The 22,051-nt window shown below is 37.4% G+C and overlaps 1 protein-coding gene across 1 annotated transcript in view; it reads left to right on the forward strand.

Annotated features, from left to right (window-relative positions):
• Positions 1-22,051, forward strand: part of SPATS2 (spermatogenesis associated serine rich 2) — a 74,543-nt gene that overhangs the window by 18,509 nt on the left and 33,983 nt on the right. Inside the window, exons 2-4 of the mRNA XM_007452266.1 lie at positions 13,639-13,718; positions 17,308-17,416; positions 18,549-18,598. Coding sequence (XP_007452328.1) covers positions 13,639-13,718; positions 17,308-17,416; positions 18,549-18,598 — 239 coding nt within the window. The remainder of the gene's footprint in view (positions 1-13,638; positions 13,719-17,307; positions 17,417-18,548; positions 18,599-22,051) is intronic.

Here is a 22,051-nt window from a genome sequence, read left to right on the forward strand (position 1 = left end):
ATGTGGAAAAAATATATAACTCTTTTTCCTTACTTTACTGGGTACCTATAAATCAATTCCAAGGTTTAGGTTATAGACCCAAATGTGAATGGCAAGATAACAAAGCTCATAAGTGATAATTGAGAAGAATATATTCGGGCTTCCCTGGTGGTGCAGTGGTTAGGAATCCGCCTGCCAGTGCCAGGGACATGGGTTCGAGCCCTGGTCCGGGTGGATCCCACATGCCGTGGAGCACCTAAGCCCGTGCACCACAACTACTGAGCCTGTGCTCTAGAGCCCGCGGGCCACAACTACTGAGCCCACGTGCGACAACTACTGAGGCCCATGTGCCTAGAGCCCGTGCTCTGCAGCAAGAGAGGCCACTGCAATGAGAAGTCCATGCACTGCAACGAAGAGTAACCCCAACTCGCCACAACTGGAGAAACCCACGTGCGGCAACAAAGACCCAATGCAACCAAAAATAAATAAATAAATAAATTTATTAAAAAGAAGAATATCTTCAAGACCTAAGAATAAGAAAGACTGTTTTTTTGTTGTTGTTGTTTTACTTTTTTCCTTAATAGCATTTTTAAGTGTTTTAATAGACTTTTTTAGAGCAGTTGTAGATTTATAGCAAAATTGAGCAGAAGGTACAGAGATTTCTCATATGCCTCCTGCCCCTACACATATATAGCCTCCCCCATTATCAACATCCTTCACCAGAGTAACACATTTGTTACAATTGATGAACCTATACCAACACATCATTATCACTGAAATTCCATAGTTTACATTAGTACTCTTGGTGTTGCACATTCTTTGGGTTTGGACAAATGTAAAATCACATGTATCTACTATTATTGTATCATTCAGGGTAGTTTAACTGTCCTAAAAATCTGTGTTCTGCTTATTCATCTTTCATTCCCCTCACCTCTGGCAACCACTTATCTTTTTACTATCTCCATAGTTTTGCCTTATCCAGAGTGTCATATAACTGGAATCATACAGTATGTAACCTTTTCAGATTGCCTTCTTTCACTTAGTAATATGTGTTTAAGATTCCTCTGTGTCTTTTCATGGCTCATTAGCTCATTCCTCTTTAGCATTAGCTAATATTCCATTGCCTGAATGTATCACAGTTTATCCATTTACCTACTGAAATACATCTTGGTTGCTTCCAATTTTTGGTAGTCTTAAGTAAAGCTGCTCTAAACATCCACATGCAGGTTTTTCTGTGGGAATAAGTTTTCATCTTCTTTGGGTAAATACTAAGGAGTGCAATTGCGGAATCATAGGGTGAGAGGATCCTTAGTTTTGTAAGAAAGTGCCAAATTGTCTTCCAAAGATGACTGGACCATTTTGCATTCCCACCAGCGATGAATGAGGGTTCCTATTGCTCCACATCCTTGCCAGCTTTGGTGTTGTCAGTATTCTGGATTTTTGGCTATTCTAAGAGATGTGTAGTGGTTCTGATTTTAATTTGCATTTCCCTAATGACACATGATGTGGCACATCTTTTCATATGCTTATTTGCCATCTATATATCTCCTTTGGTGAGGTGTTTATTAAGGTCATTGGCCCATTTTTTAATTGTGTTGTTTCTTATTGTTGAGTTTTAAGAGTTCTTTGTAATTTTGAATCTTTTGCAAATATTTTCTTCCAGGCTGTGGCTTGTCTTTCATTCTCTTGACAGTGTCTTTTGCAGAGCAGTTTTTAATTTTAATGAAGTCCAGCTTATCAAGTCTTCTTTCATGGACTGTACCTTTGGTATTATATTTAAAAAGTCATTGCCAGGGGCCTCCCTGGTGGCGCAGTGGTTCAGGGTCCGCCTGCCGATGCAGGGGATACGGGTTCGTGCCCCGGTCCGGGAGGATCCCGTGTGCCGCGGAGCGGCTGGGCCCGTGAGCCATGGGCGCTGAGCTTGCGCGTCCGGCAGCGGGAGAGGCCGCGACAGTGAGAGGCCCACGTATCGCAAAAAAAAAAAAAAGTCATTGCCAAACCCAAGGTCATCTAAATTTTCTCCTAAGTTATTGTCTAGAAGTTTTACAGTTTTGCATTACAGTTGGGTCTGTGATCCATTCTAAGTTAATTTTTGTGAAGGGTATAAGGTCTGTGTCTAGATTCATTTTTTGGCATGTGGATGTCCAGTGGTTCCAGCACCATTTGTTGAAAAGACTGTCTTTGGTCCATTGTATGCCTTTGTTCCTTTGTCAAAGATCAGTTGACTATAATTCATATATATATGGGTCTATTTCTGGACTCTCTATTCTGTTCCATTGATCATTTTGTCTATTTTTTTCACCAGTACTACAGTCTTGATTGCTGTAGCTTTATAGTGTGTCTTGGAGTTGGTTAGTATCAGTTTTTGAGCATTGTTCTCTTTCATATTATTGTGTTGGCTATTCTGTGTCTTTTGCTTCTCCACAGAAACTTTAGAATCAGTTTGTCAATATTCACAAGATAAATTGCTGGGATTTTGATTGGGTTTGCATTTAATCTGTAGACCTAGACCAAATTGGGAAAAACTGAATTCTTGACAATATTGAATCTTCCTATCCATGAACATAGAATATCTCTCCATTTATTTAATTCTTTCACTTCTTTCCTCAGAGGTTTGTAGTGTGTAGTTTTCCTCATATATATCTTATACATACTTTGTTAGATTTATACCTAAATATTTTTTTGGTATGCTAATGTAAATCGTATTGTATTTTTAATTTCAAATTTCACTTGTTCATTGCAGTTATATATTAACCTTGTTTCCTGCAACCTTGCTATAATCACTTATTCCAGGAGTTTTTAATAACATTAAAAAATTTTTATTATAGAAATTAAAAATTTTTTGTATAAAAGGTAGAGAGAATAGTACAATGAACTCCCTCCCATAAACCCATAACTCAGGTCCGTAATTAACAACACGTGTCCACCCCCAGTGGATTATTTCCAAGCAATTTTTTTTTTTTAATTTATTTTTTGGCTGTGTTGGGTCTTCGTTGCTGCACGCACACTTTCTCTAGTTGCGGTGAGCGGGGGCTACTCTTTGTTGTGGTGCGTGGGCTTCTCATTGCGGTGGCTTCTCTTGTTGCAGAGCACGGGCTCCAGGCGCGTGGGCTTCAGTAGGTGCAGCACGTGAGCTCAGTAGTTGTGGCACACAGGCCCTAGAGTGCTGGCTCAGTAGCTGTGGCACATGGGCTTAGTTGCTCTGAGGCATGTGGGATCTTCCCAGACCAGGGATTGAACCTGTGTCCCCTGCATTGGCAGGCGGATTCTTAACCACTGTGCCACCAGGGAAGTCCCTCGAAGCAACTTTTTGACATCATCTCAGGGAAGGACTTTTTAAATAGATATAAAAATCACTAACCAAAAGAGAAAAGAATTAATGTCAATGTGTTATTACATTAAAATTTAAAATTTCTATTTATCAAAAGGCACAGTCAAGAGAGTAAAAAGGCAAGTCATAGAGAAGAAATTTGCATCATGTTTAAATGATAGAAAACTACTACAGATCAATAAGAAAAAGACAATTCTCCCTCCAAAAACTGGGCAAGAGTAGGCATGTCAGGAAAGAGAGTATTAAAATGGCTAATAACATATATAAAGGCACCGAGTCTCTTTAGAAATGAATGAAATGCAAATTGAAACCAGTAGTAGTGAGATACACTACTCTTGCACTAGTAAGGCTAAAATTAAAAAGAATAACAGTGCCAGGAGTGTGAGTATGTGGAGCAGTAGAAGTTTTTAAAAACTGCTAGTGGAAGATTAAATTTGTGCAGCTACTTTGAAAAACTTTTTGATATTATGTATTAAAACTGAAGATGTGCATACCCTATGACTTAACTTCTGTTCCTGGGTATACTCAAGAGAAATGCATTTCCAGGTACACCAAGAGACTTGTACAAATATTCAAAACAGTGTTGATTGTATTGTCCCCAAACTGGAAGCGACCCACTTGTCCATCACTAGCAGGATAGATAAACAGACCATGGCATACTCATACAATGAAATACTTTTAGCAAAGAAAATGAACAAACTACATTTACTTGCAAGAACATGCATGATCTTACAGTGTTGAGCAAAACAAGTCATGCACCAAAAATAAAATATGTACGGAATTATTCCTTTTAAAAGTAAAACTATACCCTAATATTTAGTCAAATGTGCTTAGGGGGTGTCAACTATAAAGAAAAGAAGTTTGGAGTGTAGTTACCTTTGGCAGATGGGAGGAGATAATGATGAAGGGGGTCATAAGGAGGACTTCTGGGGTACTAGCGTTTTATTTCTTAACTGGAGTAATAGTATTTGGGTGTTTATTTTGTGGTAAATGATCAAGCTGTAATACTTTTATGTGTGTGTGCACTGTAAATGCACATACGCATAAAGTATTCCATTCTATAATTGTAATTTCATATATAATAATTCCATATATTTCACAATAAAAATTTTTTAAAGACATTTCATTAAGGCAGAATGGGTTTAAACAAGTGTGCTATTTAGGTAGCATGTTTCTTATATTCACAAGTATAATGCTTAAAAGCTAGTGTCCACTTTGTGATAATTGTAACAACTATTTAGCAATAGAAATATTTATAATCAAAGTAGATTATTGATCCATAAGTCAGTTTAAGAAAGAAAAGCTCACAGATTTAATTCTTATTTGCATGAAAGTTAATGAATGAAGAGTGACAGATTTTGCGGTGCTGTGTATTATGAGAAAAGTCATCGTTTTGTTGGAGACAGAAGCATACAATTAGGATTGCCTTGTTCATTTCTGTACTTTGAAGCAAGGGGGATGAGATGGGGTGGAGAGGGAAGACAGTCACTGTTTTACAGTGCTAGAAGGAACATCCAAAGCAAAGTCTTTTATAATTGACAAACAGAATATCTCTCAGATCTCAACTGAAATTAGTTCTACCACATATGAAATGAAATGCAGTTAAAAAAAAAAAAATCGCTCCTCCTTACTCTTCTTCAGATTCTCAGGAATTCTGCCAGCTAGTGTGCACTGATTTAGTGTTTGAAAGTTTGCTTTACTTTTAAATATCACAGTTCATAAGTGTTTTAATTTTTTTGACTTATGAAATTGAGTTTCTTTCCTGGATTAGCTGGCAGAATTCTTGAGCATCTGAAAGACCATGAGGAATAGGAAAGAATTTAAAAAACAAAAATAAAAACCTATGCATTCAACTCACCCAGTGCACGAAATAAGCCCAGAACTATGGTATATATTGTAAGGACATCCAAGAGTAATGATCCCATAAAATAGAAGATCCATTAAACAGAGAAATATTAGTGAAACCTAAAAAGAGGGTTTGACTTGTAAGAGACTGAATATAGGCCCTTAGCAGTGGAAAGTATGTTTTTCTTCAGACTTAATGTTTTTCTTCAGACTCAGCTCACACAGAGGCATATTAGAAGACTTGATTTATTCACAGACTGACTTTCTGCTTTTTAGATTATCTAGTTTCCTTGATTCTCGCCCCCCGCCACCCCCGTTTTTACTGGCCATTCATCTTTTAGCCACATCACAATTTATTTCTTCCTTTCACAAAAGGCTGGGAAAGATTAACAAGTAGAAAGGTAAAACTCAGTCAGTCCTTCTCACTGCTTGGAAATAAAGAAGGGCTTAACTAGATACTTTACTTTTTATTCTATTTTAGTGCCGCATTCCTTAAAAAAAGCCTGAAAGTTGGCTGTAAACAGATATCAAAATAATCATCATGTGGCTTCATAATTTTCTAAGTAACTATTTGAATTCATGTAATCCCTGGAACTTCATACAAAGTTTTGCATATAAAACATTAACTCAGAGATAATCTAGAATCAGCAAATAACATGTACTGATCTTAGTAATTAAAGATTTGAGTTCTTTATTTAAAAAAAAAATCACAGTTTTCAAGTGCTTTAAATTTTTTTGACTTACGAAATTGAGTTTATTTTTTAAAACAGCTGGCAGAATTCTGAGAATTTGAAGGACAGTATGGAGTAGGAAATAATTTTTTTTAATTATGCATTTTATTTCACATGTGGGAGAACTAATTTCAGACTAATGAGAGACGGCATTGAGACAGAAGTTTGGCATTAGAATCAATATCATTGTCTCCTGGCTATTCTCTAGAATACATTACTAAGAAAGTTTTGAAACGTCGACTGAATTTCCTATCTACCATTCAACCATCAAACCTTTTAAATAATGAGACACTCAAGAACTTTTGGAACTTAAAAAATAGAAACTTATTCTGTTGCATCTGCTTGAAACCTGGGAAAATCTGTTGGTGAGAGTAAAGTAGGGTTTAATTGCTTGCATAATAAAAACCGTGACTTCCCATCAAGCTCTGCCTTGAAAACTCAGAACTTATTCTAGATGTTAGGAAGCTTCCCAGTGTAAGCGCTTTGTCCATAAAAAGAGGCACAACATACTTCAGAATGTAGCTGAAGAAAGCACTCAAAGGAGCAAAGTAAAGAAAAAATTTAATCAGCTTTTAAGACTAGATGACAAGGGAATTCCCTGGTGGTCCAGTGGTTAGGACTCCGCACTTTCACTGTTGAGGGCACAGATTCAGTTGGGGAACTAAGATCCCACAAGCTGCACAGTGCGACCAGAAAAAGAAAAAAGACTAGATGACAAGTGAAAGCAGAAGTAACAGGAAGATAAAAGGCTGCTTTCTTTCACTGAAGACCCACTTAGCAGATTGACTGGTGGTTGAAGTGTGGATTTTTCTGGACACTGAAGCCACATTAGTCATCCGAAATGGCTAGGAAGACCAATCGATGAGACTCCTTACAACCTACTAAGAGGATTGGCAACTAGGATGGAGCTTTCCTAAATAACTTTTAAATGACTAAACATATAAAAGTGCTAGCATTTCAGAAAGCTACAATAGTATACTATAGTAGAATTACTTAAAGCAAACTAGAAATGTTACAAAATGGCATTTTGACATAGTTGCCTTTCTAAATTTCTCATCTCTGATTTGCTTCCCTTTTAAGCCTGATTCCCCTTTATTTACACATATCCCCCCCTTTTAAAATAAGTATCTTATTTCTTACCAAAACAGTCATCATTCTTCTAAGCTTAGAAGGTAAACTGACAGAAGAGAATTACCACCTAGGAAACTGAAGTTAGTGGCATCTTCAGTTTTGAAGTTGTGAATACACTCGAGGCTTTAGCTAGTAGTGCCTGTGACAATAACTTTCTTTTCCTTGCACTCACATTTGTGCAACATAACCCCTGTCCCTATGTTTGCCATTAGTGCCCATGAAGAAACTGAACTCCACTTGTAATTTTAAGGGTGATTTATATGTGGATTATTCTCAAAATTGGCATGAGAAAAAGCAATTGCAAGAGACTAGTTATCTTCTTTTAGGTGGTTGAGTACTGGCTGTGTTCAGTCTAAAGGAGAACTTCAGATTGTTTAATTGTTCATGAGATAATCCACTTCTGGCACTTAGCCTCTGCTTTTGAGTTTGCTTTTTAATTTTTAAAAGGAAGTTGATACAGTTTGAGAAAATATGACAAGTGATCATCACACTTGTTAGGTTGTCTGTATGTCTAGGGTTCTTCACCTCTGGGCTTACCTGCACTTAATTGGCTCTTAACTGTATGGCCTGTCTTTGGCCATGGTGAAATGTGAATAATTTTGTAATCCAACTTGTTTCATGTATGTATGAGGAACATCAGTGAGTAATAACAAAACTCTGAGATCCTTAGAAGAAAGGTGATATACCACCTTTTTGTTAAAATAATGGCAACTTGAGAACTAGTATATTTGATGAATTATGGCACTTTGTGTATAGCATAAAACTTCGACTCTGTCCTTGATTCTGCAGTAGGTTTCTTACTGTATGAGTTTGGGTAAAGAATAGTACCATGACTGGCTTTTCTCATCATTGTAAAGTGAAGAGAAGGTATTCTGGAAGGGATTATATTTCCACCTTTCTCCTCACTTGTCAGATTGGTTAATATAATAATTTGCCATCATGTCAATGAAAAAAAATACATAAACAATCTAAAACCATAAGTTTTTAGTTGTTAAATTCAAAGACACAAATGCATTAGCCCCTGTAAGAATCCTTAGACTTACTCCATGTCTGGGTTGAGCCCCCTCTATGCTTCTCTCTACTGTAAGCAGCCTGGAATTTGGGGGAACAGACTTTTCCACGAAGGAAACAATCTTCTCATTGATAATCAGATTGAATTCACTTTAGTACTTTCAAAGAGCCCTACTGTGCCTTAATAATATTAGCTCTGCTAAATCTTTTTAGGTAGGACCCTAAATAGTAAAGCTTTCAACAGTCTCCACTTGGGCTTCTCTGGTGGCTCCGTGATTAAGAATCTGCCTGCCAATGCAGGGGACAGGGGTTCGAGCCCTGGTCTGGGAAGAGCCCACGTGCCGTGGAGCAACGAAGCCTGTGGGCCACAACTACTGAGCCTGCGCTCTAGAACCCGCAAGCCAAAACGACTGAGCCCACGTGCCACAACTACTGAAGCCCGTTTGCCTAGAGCCTGTGCTCCGCAACAAGAGAAGCTACCACAATGAGAAGCCCATGCATCACAACAAAGAGTAGCCCCACTCACCACAACTAGAGAAAGCCCACGCGCAGCAACGAAGACACAACGCAGGCAAAAAAAAAAAAAAATCTCTGCCTCAAAATAGTGTTATGGTGGGCATCTAGTATATGTATTTAGTACTGTGCAATTTAATAAGCTATGCATAGTTGCTATCATTATTAGAGAGATTGTTTATTTTTACTGGTCTCTTGCACTAGACTATAAAACTCAGAGCAGGAACCATAGACGTCTTGTTTGCCAATGTATCCTCAATGCCTAGCTTGGCTCATGGTAGGTGCTTACCAAATATTTTTTGCAGAGATTAATTTGGAATCTCAGTAAGGGATCCTTACATTTAAAATTTTACACTAGAAAACAATGCTATTTTCTTAACATTCTTTATAATTAGAATTTTTAAAAATTGTGATAAAATTTACATGACATAAAATTTACTATTTTCACCATGTTTAAGTGTGCAGTTCAGTGGCATATTTTCACACTGCCATGCAATCATCACCACTGTCCATCTTCACACTTTTCCAATTTGCAAAACTGAAACTCTGTTATCTACTCAACAAGATCTTGCTTTCCCCCTTCCTCCCCAGCTCATAGCAACCACCATTCTACTTTCCCTTCTTTTAATTTGACTTTCCAGTCACCTCATATGAGTGGAATCATACAGTATTTGTCCTTTTGTAACTGGTTTAATTCACTTAGCATAATATCTTCAAGCTTCATCCATGTTGTAGTATGTGTCAGAATTTTGTTCCTTTTTAATGCTGAATAATATTCCATTGTGTATATATATACACACCACATTTTCTTTTTTTTTTTTTTTTTGCGGTACGCGGGCCTCTCACTGTTGTGGCCTCTCCCGTTGTGGAGCACAGGCTCTGGACGTGCAGGCTCAGCGGCCATGGCTCACGGGCCCAGCTGCTCTGCGGCATGTGGCATCTTCCCAGACCAGGGCACGAACCCGTGTCCCCTGCATCAGCAGGTGGACTCTCAACCACTGCGCCACCAGGGGAGCCCTAACTTCATTTTTTTTTCTTTAAAAATTTATTTCTGATAGAGTATACATGACCTTCTATCATAGAGTAGTTATAAAAGGATGAGATCCTGCCTTATTTCCTACCAATGGAATTAAGTAAATCTTAGGCTTTCTTTGCACGAAAAAATAAGAGAAGTGTTAAATCACTAAATGTTGTTGGGGGGAATTAAAAATGACTTTCCCTATCATGTTGAGAGGCACTTAAGCTCCAGTTCATTGAAGCAGGGTTTTGAATCCACTTGAGTTGTTGGTTTAAGTAAAAAGAGGCAATATTAGCTGGTGAATAGACAAGTTAAGATGTTAAATTACTGCTGCCCTTTTTGGCGAACTCGTGATTTAGAATATAAATACAAAATGGGCATTTGTGCCCCGGGAGGCTGACTTGTACAGACTACAGGTCAGACTACAGGTTTCTTGCCCTTGGGCTTCTGGTTGAGTTTGACTATTGGGCAGCATAGACAGGAGACCAGAGGCAAGGAGGAGAGTGAGGTAGGAGTATCTGTTCCCCCAATCTTTCCCTGAGGGGTCACTGTGGGCTTACTCTGTCCTTTGACTAAAGGACTATTATCCTATGGCTGTCTCCACACCAGGTGAAACAAAGATGAAAGAGCCTGCTCTCTCTGGGTTCCAGTAATTGCTCCCTCCTTAGCTTCTTCAAAACCTCCAGTAGCAATATATGTTGCTATTATTAGCCGAGGAGTACTGTGCTCTAGCTTGTGGTTTCCCTACTCCCTACCAGCACCTTCGAAAATAGTCCCTTCATTAAACTCTCTTCAGATTTCCCAGTCTAAGTGTGCTGTTTGTTTCCTGCTGGCATCCTGACTGAAATAGCTGCTTTATGTATTTTTTTAAACATCTTTAATTAGAGTATAATTGCTTTACAATGGTGTGTTAGTTTCTGCTTTATAACAAAGTGAATCAGCTATACGTATACATACATCCCCATATCTCCTCCCTCTTGCGTCTCCCACCCTCCCTATCCTAGCCCTCTAGGTGGTCACAAAGCACCAAGCTGATCTCCCTGTGCTATGTGGCTGCTTCCCACTAGCTATCTGTTTTACACTTGGTCGTGTATATATGTCCATGCCACTCTCTCACTTTGTCCCAGCTTACCCTTCCCCCTCCCCATGTCCTCAAGTCCATTCTCTACGTCTGTGTCTTTATTCGTGTCCTGCCCCTAGGTTCTTATGCTTTATGTATTTTTAATCATTATCCCAACTGGTATGCCAAATAAACCCTAATAATACTTATGCTAATTTGAGGGGGCAGTAACTGAAGGTGTTTGCAGAACTACCCTTTGTTTTCCTTGCACTTGGTTTCATCTAGCATGTTGTTAAAGGAAAAAAAAAAAAAGTGTTAGATGATGTAGAAATTAGAAATACGAATAGTTCATTTAAATATAGATTGCAAAATGCTGTTTTACCTTAAGTATCCCCTCTTTTCCCTAAAAGAGACTGGTGGTTTGATTCCTAAGTAAGATTACTGATGTCCTTTGTATCATCTCAGTGCTCATTAATGTGTCTTTGGGAGAGAGTACAGTTGACCCTTGAACAACATGGGGGTTAGGGGTGCTGACCCACGAGTGCAGTGGAAAATCCTTACAATTGGGCCTCAGTGTCCACAGTTCTGCATCTATGGATCCAACCAACCGCAGATTGTGTAGTACTGTAGTATTTACTGTTGAAAAAAATCTGTGTATAAGTAGCCCCAGGCGGTTCAAACCCATGTTGTTCAAGGGTCATCTGTACTTAACAACTGTCAGGTTATATCATCTGGATAACCTAAAGCAATTCTGAGAAGGTTGCTGGGTAGTATTTTGGCTATATAAGATTTTTATCTGTACTGTGTCTCTTTTCAATTAATAAAGATAATTGGGAGTTAACCATATTATGTCGTCATCTGGAAAACTCAGGCTTTAAATACTGAGTTTGTGTAAATGTGACCTGATTTTTCATTCAGGGAACAATCATGATACTGCCAATATTACAGAGGTTAAATCTAACTTAATTCACAGTTCAATGGTAATTGGCAAACATAGTTTCTCTTTGAATGACATTGGCTCTATTCATATCCTCTTTTCCACTTTTAGTACCAAAATATTGTTATCATTCTAACTTATAAATTTTCAGTCTTCCACAGCAACTAGGAGGTATTTTAAAACACAGGATAACAATTGAGCTGTAAAAGAGGCTTTAATTAACTGGGACAAAGTGGGAGAGTGGCATGTACATATATACACTACCAAATGTAGAACCGATAGCTAGTGGGAAGCAGCCCCATAGCACAGGGAGATCAGCTCGGTGCTTTCTGAACACCTAGAGAGGTGGGATAGAGAGGGAGGGAGGGAAACACAAGAGGGAAGGGATATGGGGATATATGTATATGTATAGATGATTCACCTTGTTATAAAGCAGAAACTAACACACCATTGTAAAGCAATTATACTCCAATAAAGATGTTTAAAAAAATTAAAAATTAAAAAAAAACTTAAATAATAGTAAAAGAATTTGGAAAGTGCACTAGAATATTACCCCCATCTTTTATACCCCCATCTTATTCGGTTCAGACTGCTGTAACAAAATACCACAGACTGGGTAGCTTATAAACAACAGAAATTTACTTCTCACAGTTCTAGAGGCTGGAAATCTGAGATCAGAGTGCCACCATGGTCTGGTGAGTGCCTTCTTCTGGGTTTCAGACTTCTCATTGTGTCCTCACATGGTGGCAGGGGCTAGAGAGCTCTGTAGAATCTTTTTTATAAGAGCACTTATCCTGGGACTTCCCTGGTAGTCCAGTGGTTAAGAATCCACTTTCCAATGCAGGGGACGCGGGTTCAAAGCCTGGTCGGAGAACTAAGATCCCACATGCCGTGGGGCAGCTAAGCCCACGCGCCACAACTACTGAGCCCTCACATTCTGGAGCCCGCACTCCACAAGGAAGAGCCCACCGCAGCCACATAAGTAAATAAAATTTAAAAAAAAGAGCACTAATCCCATTCATGAGGACTCCACTCTCCAAAGGCCTCACCTACTAATACCATCACTGTAGGATTTCATATATGAATTTGGAGGGGAGAACACAAACATTCAGACCACAGCAACCTCTTTTCTCAAAATTTCCCCTTTTACTTGCTTTGTTGAAATTCTAACCCCCAAGCTACTCCCAAGTATGGTGCATGGATCTGCAATGTTGATACCGCTTGGGAGTAAAAACCTCAGGCCACACACCAGACTCCTGAATCAGAACCTGCATTTTAACTGGAGATTTCCCCAGATGTTAAGTATACACATCAGAATTTGAGAAGCACTCTAACCATGTCCTAGGATCGCATCTCATTAGATTAAAACAAAGTTGTCAAGTGTTAAAGCTGAGGTAATTTGTTGATCATATACTCACGGGTAAAGAAACTAATTAAATTCATAGATAGCCTTTTCTTTATAAGTGCAGGGAAGCCAAACTCTTTTCTGTAATTACTTACATTGAACTAAGTTTTCCCATTTGTGCTGGTAATGTAAACTCAAGTACATTGTTTTATCAAGTATTATATTGGGAACAGAAACAAATGTGTTCATGGAGTTCATAGTCTAAGAACATGGTGTGTGTGTGTTGCAGTCTGGAAGATGGAAAGTACTTTTCTGTGTTGTTATTATTAATGCCACAGAAGCTCTCATTCTCACATTTTCATATTTGTTAGTATTAAACTTTACCTTGAGGAGCTATTTACTTTACTAGCTACTTTACTTTAGAGGGTCTTTTAAATTAAGATAGGATAGTTAACAAAGATACCAAGGATTACTGGACAGTCTTAATATAGGTGATGTACTTAGTGTTTTTCTCAAGCTGTGACAGTTTCTATTAAAATAAAAGTAATTTTATAATTTTAATGCAAATGTAGTTATCAGTTGCTATCTATATAATAGAATTTGCAAAATAACAACTAACTTCTTGTTAGCTGTTTATGGGAGAAAAGCAGCTAGTATTGGCCCTTCCATTTTACGGGATGGATTATATGTTAGCTTTGGACCATGTTGAATATATTTTTTCCTTCTCATTGTTTCAGATTCATCAGGATTCATTTTTGATTTGCAGTCCAATACTGTACTGGCCCAGGGAGGAGTTTTTGAGAACATGAAAGAGAAGGTATGACTAGTTACTGTGGATAAGAAACTTGAATGTTTTGTTAAAATTTAGGTACTAATGAAATCAATGGCTATACAAACTCATTAAGAAAGTGAGATTTTAAGAACAAAACTGTATGAATGCCACTGTATATCAGAGAGTAACCACCATGAAGGTTTTGAGGAATCAGAGCCTATACGTACAATATGCTTTGCATGTATACATATACATATATTTATTCTAAATTCTCTTGAAGACATCTTAATATTAATTAATATTATAACAATATTTATATGGCTAAGTGTGTATCTCATTTAGCAACATTCTTTTTTTTTTTTTTTTTTTTTTTTTTGCGGTACGCGGGCCTCTCACTGTTGTGGCCTCTCCCGTTGCGGAGCACAGGCTCCGGACGCGCAGGCTCCGGACGCACAGGCTCAGCGGCCATGGCTCACGGGCCCAGCCGCTCCGCGGCATGTGGGATCTTCCCAGACCGGGTCACGAACCCGTGTCCCCTGCATCGGCAGGCAAACTCTCAACCACTGTGCCACCAGGGAAGCCCTAGCAACATTCTTTATTTTTATTTTTTGATTTTTATTTATTTATTTGGCCATGCCGCGTCTTAGTTGCAGCACGTGGGATCTTCGTTGCGGCACGTGGGGTCTTTTAGTTGCGGCATGCGGACCCTTAGTTGTGACATGCAGACTCTTAGTTGTGGCATGCATGTGGGATCTAGTTCCCTGCCCAGGGATCGAACCCGGGCCCCCTGCATTGGGAGCGTGGTGTCTTAACCACTGGATCACAGGGAAGTCCCAAGATCTACCCTTTCACTTGAAGAGGATTTTTAAGTCCAGGAGACTTTAGAGCAAGAAGAGAAATAAATTTTCTAAGTAATATACCTTTGGAAAAAAGGTTGTTTTTAGTAATATAACCCTTAATGAGCTATACTGAGAAAAACATTTTAAAAAAAGCTTATGTGTGTTCTCAGTCTTATTTAAAAAGTATATTGTTGATTATGGAGTCATAGATATATATTGGTTCAGTAATATAAACACTTTCACATTTTAAGTTATCAGAATTTTACCTTTATCATTGAATCTGTTATTTTTGCCTGAAGCCCATTTTCTAGTGATCAGTGCTAAGTTTTTTGCTCATTTCAAAAATGTATATTACAGATTTGCCCTCTTTGTATTATAGATTATATACCTTTCCATTTGTGTGGTTTTAAACCTTATCATTGTTCAATTAAGCCTGAAACAAAAAAAGTATAGAATGATATGAAAACAAGTGTACTAAGAAAGACTTAGGTTCTAATACAGATTCTGCTAATTACTTGAACAAGATACTTTACTTCTCTTCGTCTATAAAAGGACTTCCTTTTCAAGCAGTATGGCTGATTAGATACCCTGAAAACATTTCTAATATACAATGCTTACAAATACAGAATGAAAAATAACATACATCATTTTAAATGCATAGATGGGGAATTCCCTGGCGGTCCAGTGGTTAGGACTCTGCGCTTTCATTGCAGAGGCCCTGGGTTTGATCCCTGGTTGGGGAACTAAGATCCTGCAAGCCACATGGCACACAAAAAAAAACAAAAAAACCCAAACCTTTTAATACTATATTTGAACTTTTATTATTATATATGAACTTATGTTGTAAGAAACAAAATTTTCTAGCTCTATCCACTGAAAGGACCTAGAAATAATGACTCGCTGGTAGTAATAAACACACCTAGCTCTTAGATCTTGGTTTCTAACTACCACTTTCTACCAAAAAGAATCAGGTCTTCTTGAAAAAATAACCAATTTCACATTGTGCAGTAAGACAAGAAATGAAAATTATAAGGATTAGAAAGGAAGAAAAAAAAACTGCCGTTATTTATAGACAATACTGTTGTCTACATAGAAAAACCAAGAAAGCAACAAATTATTAGGAATACTGAAGTCATCAAAACAGCTGGATATAAAATCGATGTACAAAAATGAAAACAGAATATGCGATTATTATAAAGTATTTTTAATCTCAAAAGATATAAAATACCTTAAAATACCTTAGGAATAACTGACAAAATTGGAATTCCCTGTTTTAAAGGGAAATTTGGCATTTCTAATGAAATTGTAGATGCCCTATACTGTTCGGGAATTCTACTAGTGGTTATATACAATAGAGGCATCCTCTCACTGTTCACAGAAGACCCTTTTGTTTTTTGGTTTTTTTTAACAATTTGCTAAACATTGTCATAGGCACTGAGTATTCAGCAAGTAAGCATAAGCATAGGAATATTTATTATAACATTTTTCATAGTAGCCAAACATTGGAAAGAACGTAAATGTCCATCAACAGGAGAATGAATAAATTGGCTATATTCATACAATGGAAATGCTATGTAGCAGTTAAAATAAATGAATAAGATGCATTTATCAACATGAAAAATAAATCTAAAAAAAAATTGTTACATGAAAAAGCAAATTGAATATAGACAGGTACGATATGATAATATTTATGTAATGCAAAACAGTAATATGGATTACCTGTGGATACATACATACATCATAAAAGTACAAAAACATGTATCAAAATAACACCAAATTCAAGGTAGAGATCTCTGTGGAGAGGAGGGAAATGGGGTTTAGGAGAGACTTCATGGGCACTTCAGTTGCATATATTTTATTTTATTAAACTGGCTGTCATACAGTGAGTGTTCATTATGTTTTATATACCTGAAATAGTTTATAATAATTTAAATTATCTTTAAGCATTATTATACAATTAAATGATATGAAGTAAATGTTTTGAAAAATGCTATACAAAAATCTGTTATTGTTGGGCTTCCCTGGTGGCGCAGTGGTTGAGAGTCCGCCTGCCGATGCAGGAGACACGGGTTCGTGCCCCGGTCCGGGAAGATGCCACATGCCACAGAGCAGCTAGGCCCGTGAGCCATGGCCGCTGAGCCTGCGTGTCCGGAGCCTGTGCTCCGCAACGGGAGAGGCCACAACAGTGAGAGGCCCGCGTACCGCAAAAAAAAAAAAAAAAAAAAAAATCTGTTATTGTTGGTGGTTCGTTAAACTTCCCACCTTTCTCTGTAGTTTGCTAAAAATGAGGAAACGTTGATGCTAAATTAATACCTGATACCTAAATTAAACCACCCTTTCTTGAAATAAAATCTGGCACAAATCTTCTTTTTTAATTAATTAATTAGGTTGCACTGGGTCTTAGTTGCGGCATGCGGTCTCCTTAGTTGTGACATGCGAACTCTTAGTTGCAGCAAGCATGTGGGATCTAGTTCCCTGACCAGGGGTCGAACCTGGTCCCCCTGCATTGGGAGCGTGGTGTCTTAACCACTGTGCCACCAGTGAAATCCCCTGGCACAAATCTGTTTCTAGAAATGTTCTGCTTTTCTAAGTTTTGAAATTAATTTTTATGTAGTGTTATCACTCATCTATTAATCATTCCCAGTGAGTTGGTTGTATGTACTCACACTGACACTAAAGAGTGATATATCTTGTTAAAAATGAAATGGTACCCTTTCTGTTATTCTCTGTATGAGATCTCAGTTTCCAACTGACCTACTGATATTAGAATTAAATAAACTTGTCTTCTTTTCCAGATAAATGCAGTACGTGCAATAGTTCCCAATAAGAGTAACAATGAAATTATCCTGGTTTTGCAGCACTTTGATAATTGTGTGGACAAAACAGTACAAGCATTCATGGAAGGTAATCCTAGCTCAATATTTTTATAAGTTTGTATTTGTTCAAATAGAAGTTGCTTCAGCATTCTATAACATTCATTCGGCAATCTGGTGTTTCATAGATGATATAGCAGACGCCATGATAGCATAACATACCATGCCATTTTTAAAGATATCTCTTAAAGCTCCCTATTTCAGCCCTGGAAGTAATTCGTTCATAAGCTATATAATACCTGGAATAAGAGACAAGCTGAGAAGACTCCATCATTTTATTCAGAACGTTCTCTAATGGTAGTTAAGAAGAAATTAGGTGGCCAGTGGTATAAGGGACTTGATTGGAGTTGGGAATTCTTAAGAATTTAAGAAACAATGACAAAGAAGTGGTCCAGTAGCTCAGCCACAGGTGGCAGATTCAGGGACTCAACATTCTTTTTCAGGCTCCAGTACCATTTAGTTTGGCTCTGGCAAGTGATTCAAATATATGGGTTTGAGTATCCTTATCTACCATACAAAAAATGGTAGGCTTAGCCAAGCCTTCTGATTTATAGAGCTGGGGAGTGTTTTACAAACTTCTTTCCACATAACTTGTTTGGGAAAAACTGCCTAAAGCTATCGCATCATTGAACAGTGACAGCGACATCAGAATATGTCTCCCTGTTTCTATTTTTCTGAATTTACCAGTATAGAATAAACATGTCCAAATACTGTAAGGTTTTTCTTCGTCTTCATCTGTTTTCTTTATAATGTTAGTATTTGGGTCTAGGGTAGTATACAGTTCTCTCTGAAACAGTGTAGCTAAGGTGTGTGTAATCTTCTGGAGGAGAGAGGATGCCATACTTGGGCTGAAACCAGTCATCTTTGTATTCGGTCAAAGATATATAAATAAAAGAATCTTCAAAATGGTCAGGCTACATTAGTCTCTTCTTGGAAGAACTTACTGAAGAAATTGAATGGAGAAGGAGAATCTAAATGGGCAGGTATTCTAAAAGGTAAGCATGATATGATTATGTCATTACATTAGCTTAGAGACGTGAACCTTAACTTTTCCTATTGGGAACTTTGGAGATTTTCCAGCAGTTACAAAATTCAGGGACACTAATTCCTGCTTGAGCATGCATGTGGTAGGAGAAAAAATACGTAATTGGTTTCTCTTACAGGTAGTGCCAGTGAAGTACTCAAAGAATGGACAGTAACAGGCAAGAAAAAGGTAAAAATGAATTCAATTTAGAAGTGTGATATCAATATTTGTATTATAAAAAAATTTAAGCTCTGCAGAAATATTTGAAAGATTTACATATGCATCTTCAGTTTACCTGGTTAAGAAAAGTATTCTTCTATGACACTGAAACACAGCTATGTACATAGAATACCACACTGTCTCCTCCACGTGATTCTGGGCAGGAAGCAGAATGACTCTGCCATGGTGCAATTGCGGAGGGTATTAATATTATTAATATTAATATTAGGCAGGGATGAAGCTAGAGAACATGTCAAGGAAAGCAGAGGTCCTCTAGAGAAAGTGATCTAGTCCAGCGGTTTTCAACATAATTCATATCACAGATCAGTTAAAATAGTTCAGATTTTTAGGTCAGACCACTTGTGTTGTAATCTCTGATACTAATGAGCTTTGGCTTAAAGCCTAAAGAGGGGCTTTGCTACTATTAGCTATGCAGAGGGGTCTGATGGTCCAATTCAGGGAGGTAGAAGGCACTTGGGCTGTGGAGTCAGTCAAAACTGGATTTATATCCTTTTTCACTACTTACTGGCTTTATTTCCTGGGAATATTGTTTAACCTTAGTGTGCCTTATTTTGCTTATCTCTAAAATAGGAAAATAATATTAACAAATGCAAGTACTTAATACAATGTCTAACATATTAGTTCTCCTTATCCACTTAAAACCAAAGTGCTTTCCCCAAAGGATACTAGCTGGCCTCAGAATGTTTCCCATAGCTCTTTACTCTAAATCTGGTTCCTTTAGGAAGTGCTTGAAGTGTGAATTTCAATCAAGTATCTCTATGAAATCTCTTTAGGGTCTATATTAGGTTAGTGCTGGAGTTCTGGAATACTTTCTTGATGACTCCACATCACTTCATTAGGAGTTCTGTTAAGTATTGATTAAACCAGGCTTGACCCCAATGACCCTTGAGAATTTTTTCTAAGAAGAACTTAATACTACTGCAGATTCCCCCGAAGCTCTCCATACCTGTAGCTTTGAATATTTGCTTAACTTCTTCCCATTGCTTTCACCTAACGTGAGTGTGTGTTCTGGAGAACAGCAGCTTATTAATTTATTGGCCCAGGATAATAGGTTATTAGTGATGTGAGATATGCATGAAGCCGGAAAAGTATGTGTTGGAGACAAATTTCTTAAAATTTGGAGAAAGAAAAATGGCTTCAGTTTGGCAGTCCCGAACGCCCAAATCTAGTTCAGTTAACTGCTGGGATTAGTTCAATAGGATGTGACCATGAACAGTTACTGGGACAGGTATTATATATATAGGACAGTGATATGAAAACTTAGCCAGTTCACATGGGAGAAAGTATTTAAGAGAAAGAGAGATGAGAGCTGTGGAGAGGAAAAAATTATATCTAGCGTTACATTAGTATTCCTGTTAGGGCCATGAAAGGGGTTTAGGGTAAAATTAATTTAGTCATGTCAGTCTAGCCTTAGAAATAGAATTAAGTATTTCTAGTAGAGCTGTGGTTTGACAAAATAAAAGGTAAAGGATTTTTGCTTTAATTTTAGTATTTGCATAGGTAATATATTCATGTGGCTCAAAATTCAAAGCTATAAAAGTGAATATACTGAAACATCTTTATCCCTGGGGATAGTTCCCAGCCATTTGGTTCCACACACCAGAGGCAAACTGTATTATCAATTTCTTATGTATCTTATGGGATATTTTATACATATATATAAGCAAATATGAATATATATTCTCCTCTTTGCTTGCTCCTTTTTCTTGTAATATATCTTGGAGCTTATTCCATGTCAATATATAAAGAGCTTTCGTGGTTTTTTTATGAATGTATACTCATCCTACTGTTTAGATGTACCATAACTTACTTAACATTCCTTTATTGATCAACATTTGGGTTGTTTGCAATCCTTTGCTATTATTAACAATACTTCAGTGAATAACCTTGTACATATATCATTTTGCATGTGTTAGTATCACCTAGAATAAACTCCTAGAAGTGGAATTGCTGGGTCAAAGTGTATATGTATTTGTAATTTTGATAAGTATTACCAGATTGCTATAGAGAGAGTACCACTTTGCACTCCCACAAGTGATATATGAAAATGCCTGTTTCTTTATACCCTCAACCCTACAGTGTTATGAAACATTTTGAACTTTGCTAATCCAGTAGCTGAAAAATGATATTATAGTGCAGTTTTTTCCAAATGTTTTTTTACTGTGGTAAAATACACGTAAAATTTACCATCTTAACCATTCCAGATCTCTCTCTCCTTTTCTTTTTTGTTTTTGTTTTTGTTTTTGGCTTTTATTCTAAGTCAATATCTGGACTAATATGCCAACGAAGGGTTTATATTTTACTTCTTTTTTAAAAAATATTGAGGTAACATACCGGATTGACATATACACACTACTATATATAAAATAGATAACTGATAAGAACCTACTGTATAGCACAGGGGACTCTACTCAATACTCTGTAATGACCTATATGGCAATAGAATCTAAAAATGAGTGGGTATATGTATATGTATAACTGATTAACTTTGCTGTACAGCAGAAACGAACACAACTTTGTAAATCAACTATACTCCAATAACAATTAATTTTTTAAAAATTGAGGGGGCTTCCCTGGTGGCGCAGTGGTTGAGAGTCCGCCTGCCGATGCAGGGGACACGGGTTTGTGCCCTGGTCTGGGAAGATCCCACATGCCGCGGAGCGGCTGGGCCCGTGAGCCATGGCCGCTGAGCCTGCGCATCCGGAGCCTGTGCTCCGCAACGGGAGAGGACACAACAGTGAGAGGCCCGCGTACCGCAAAAAAAAAAAAAAAAATTGAGGTATAATTGACATATAACATTATATTAGTTTGAAGTGTACAATATAATGATTCACTATTTATATGTATTGTGAAATGATCACCACAATAAGTCTAGTTAACATTCAGCACCATAATGGTATCAAAAAAATTTTTTTTGTCATGATGAGAACTCTTAAGATCTACTCTTAGCATCTTTCAAATATTCATCTCCAGAACTCCTTTCATTTTATAAAACTGAAACTCTATACTTATTAAAAAGTAACTCTCATTCCCACCTCCCTTCTGCCCCTAGCAACCACCACTCTACTTTCTGTCTCTGTAATTTTGACTACTTTAGATAACTCAGATAAGTGAAATCATAGAGTAATTGTCTTTTTGTGACTAGCTTATTCAATTAGCATAATGTTCTCAAGTTTCATCCATGTTGTAGCATATTAGAGAATTTCCTTCCTTTTAAAGGCTGAATAATATTCCATTGTATGTATGTATCATATTTTGTTTATCCATTCAACCATCAATGGACACTTGGGTTGCTTCCATGTTTTAGCTGTTGTGAATAAATGGATGTACAAATATGTCTTCAGAACCCTGTTTTCAGGTCTTTTGGATATATAGCCCAAAACAGAATTGTTGGATCATATG

This window comes from Lipotes vexillifer, unplaced genomic scaffold (assembly GCF_000442215.2).
Source record: "Lipotes vexillifer unplaced genomic scaffold, Lipotes_vexillifer_v1.1 scaffold422, whole genome shotgun sequence".
Lineage (NCBI taxonomy): Eukaryota > Metazoa > Chordata > Mammalia > Artiodactyla > Lipotidae > Lipotes > Lipotes vexillifer.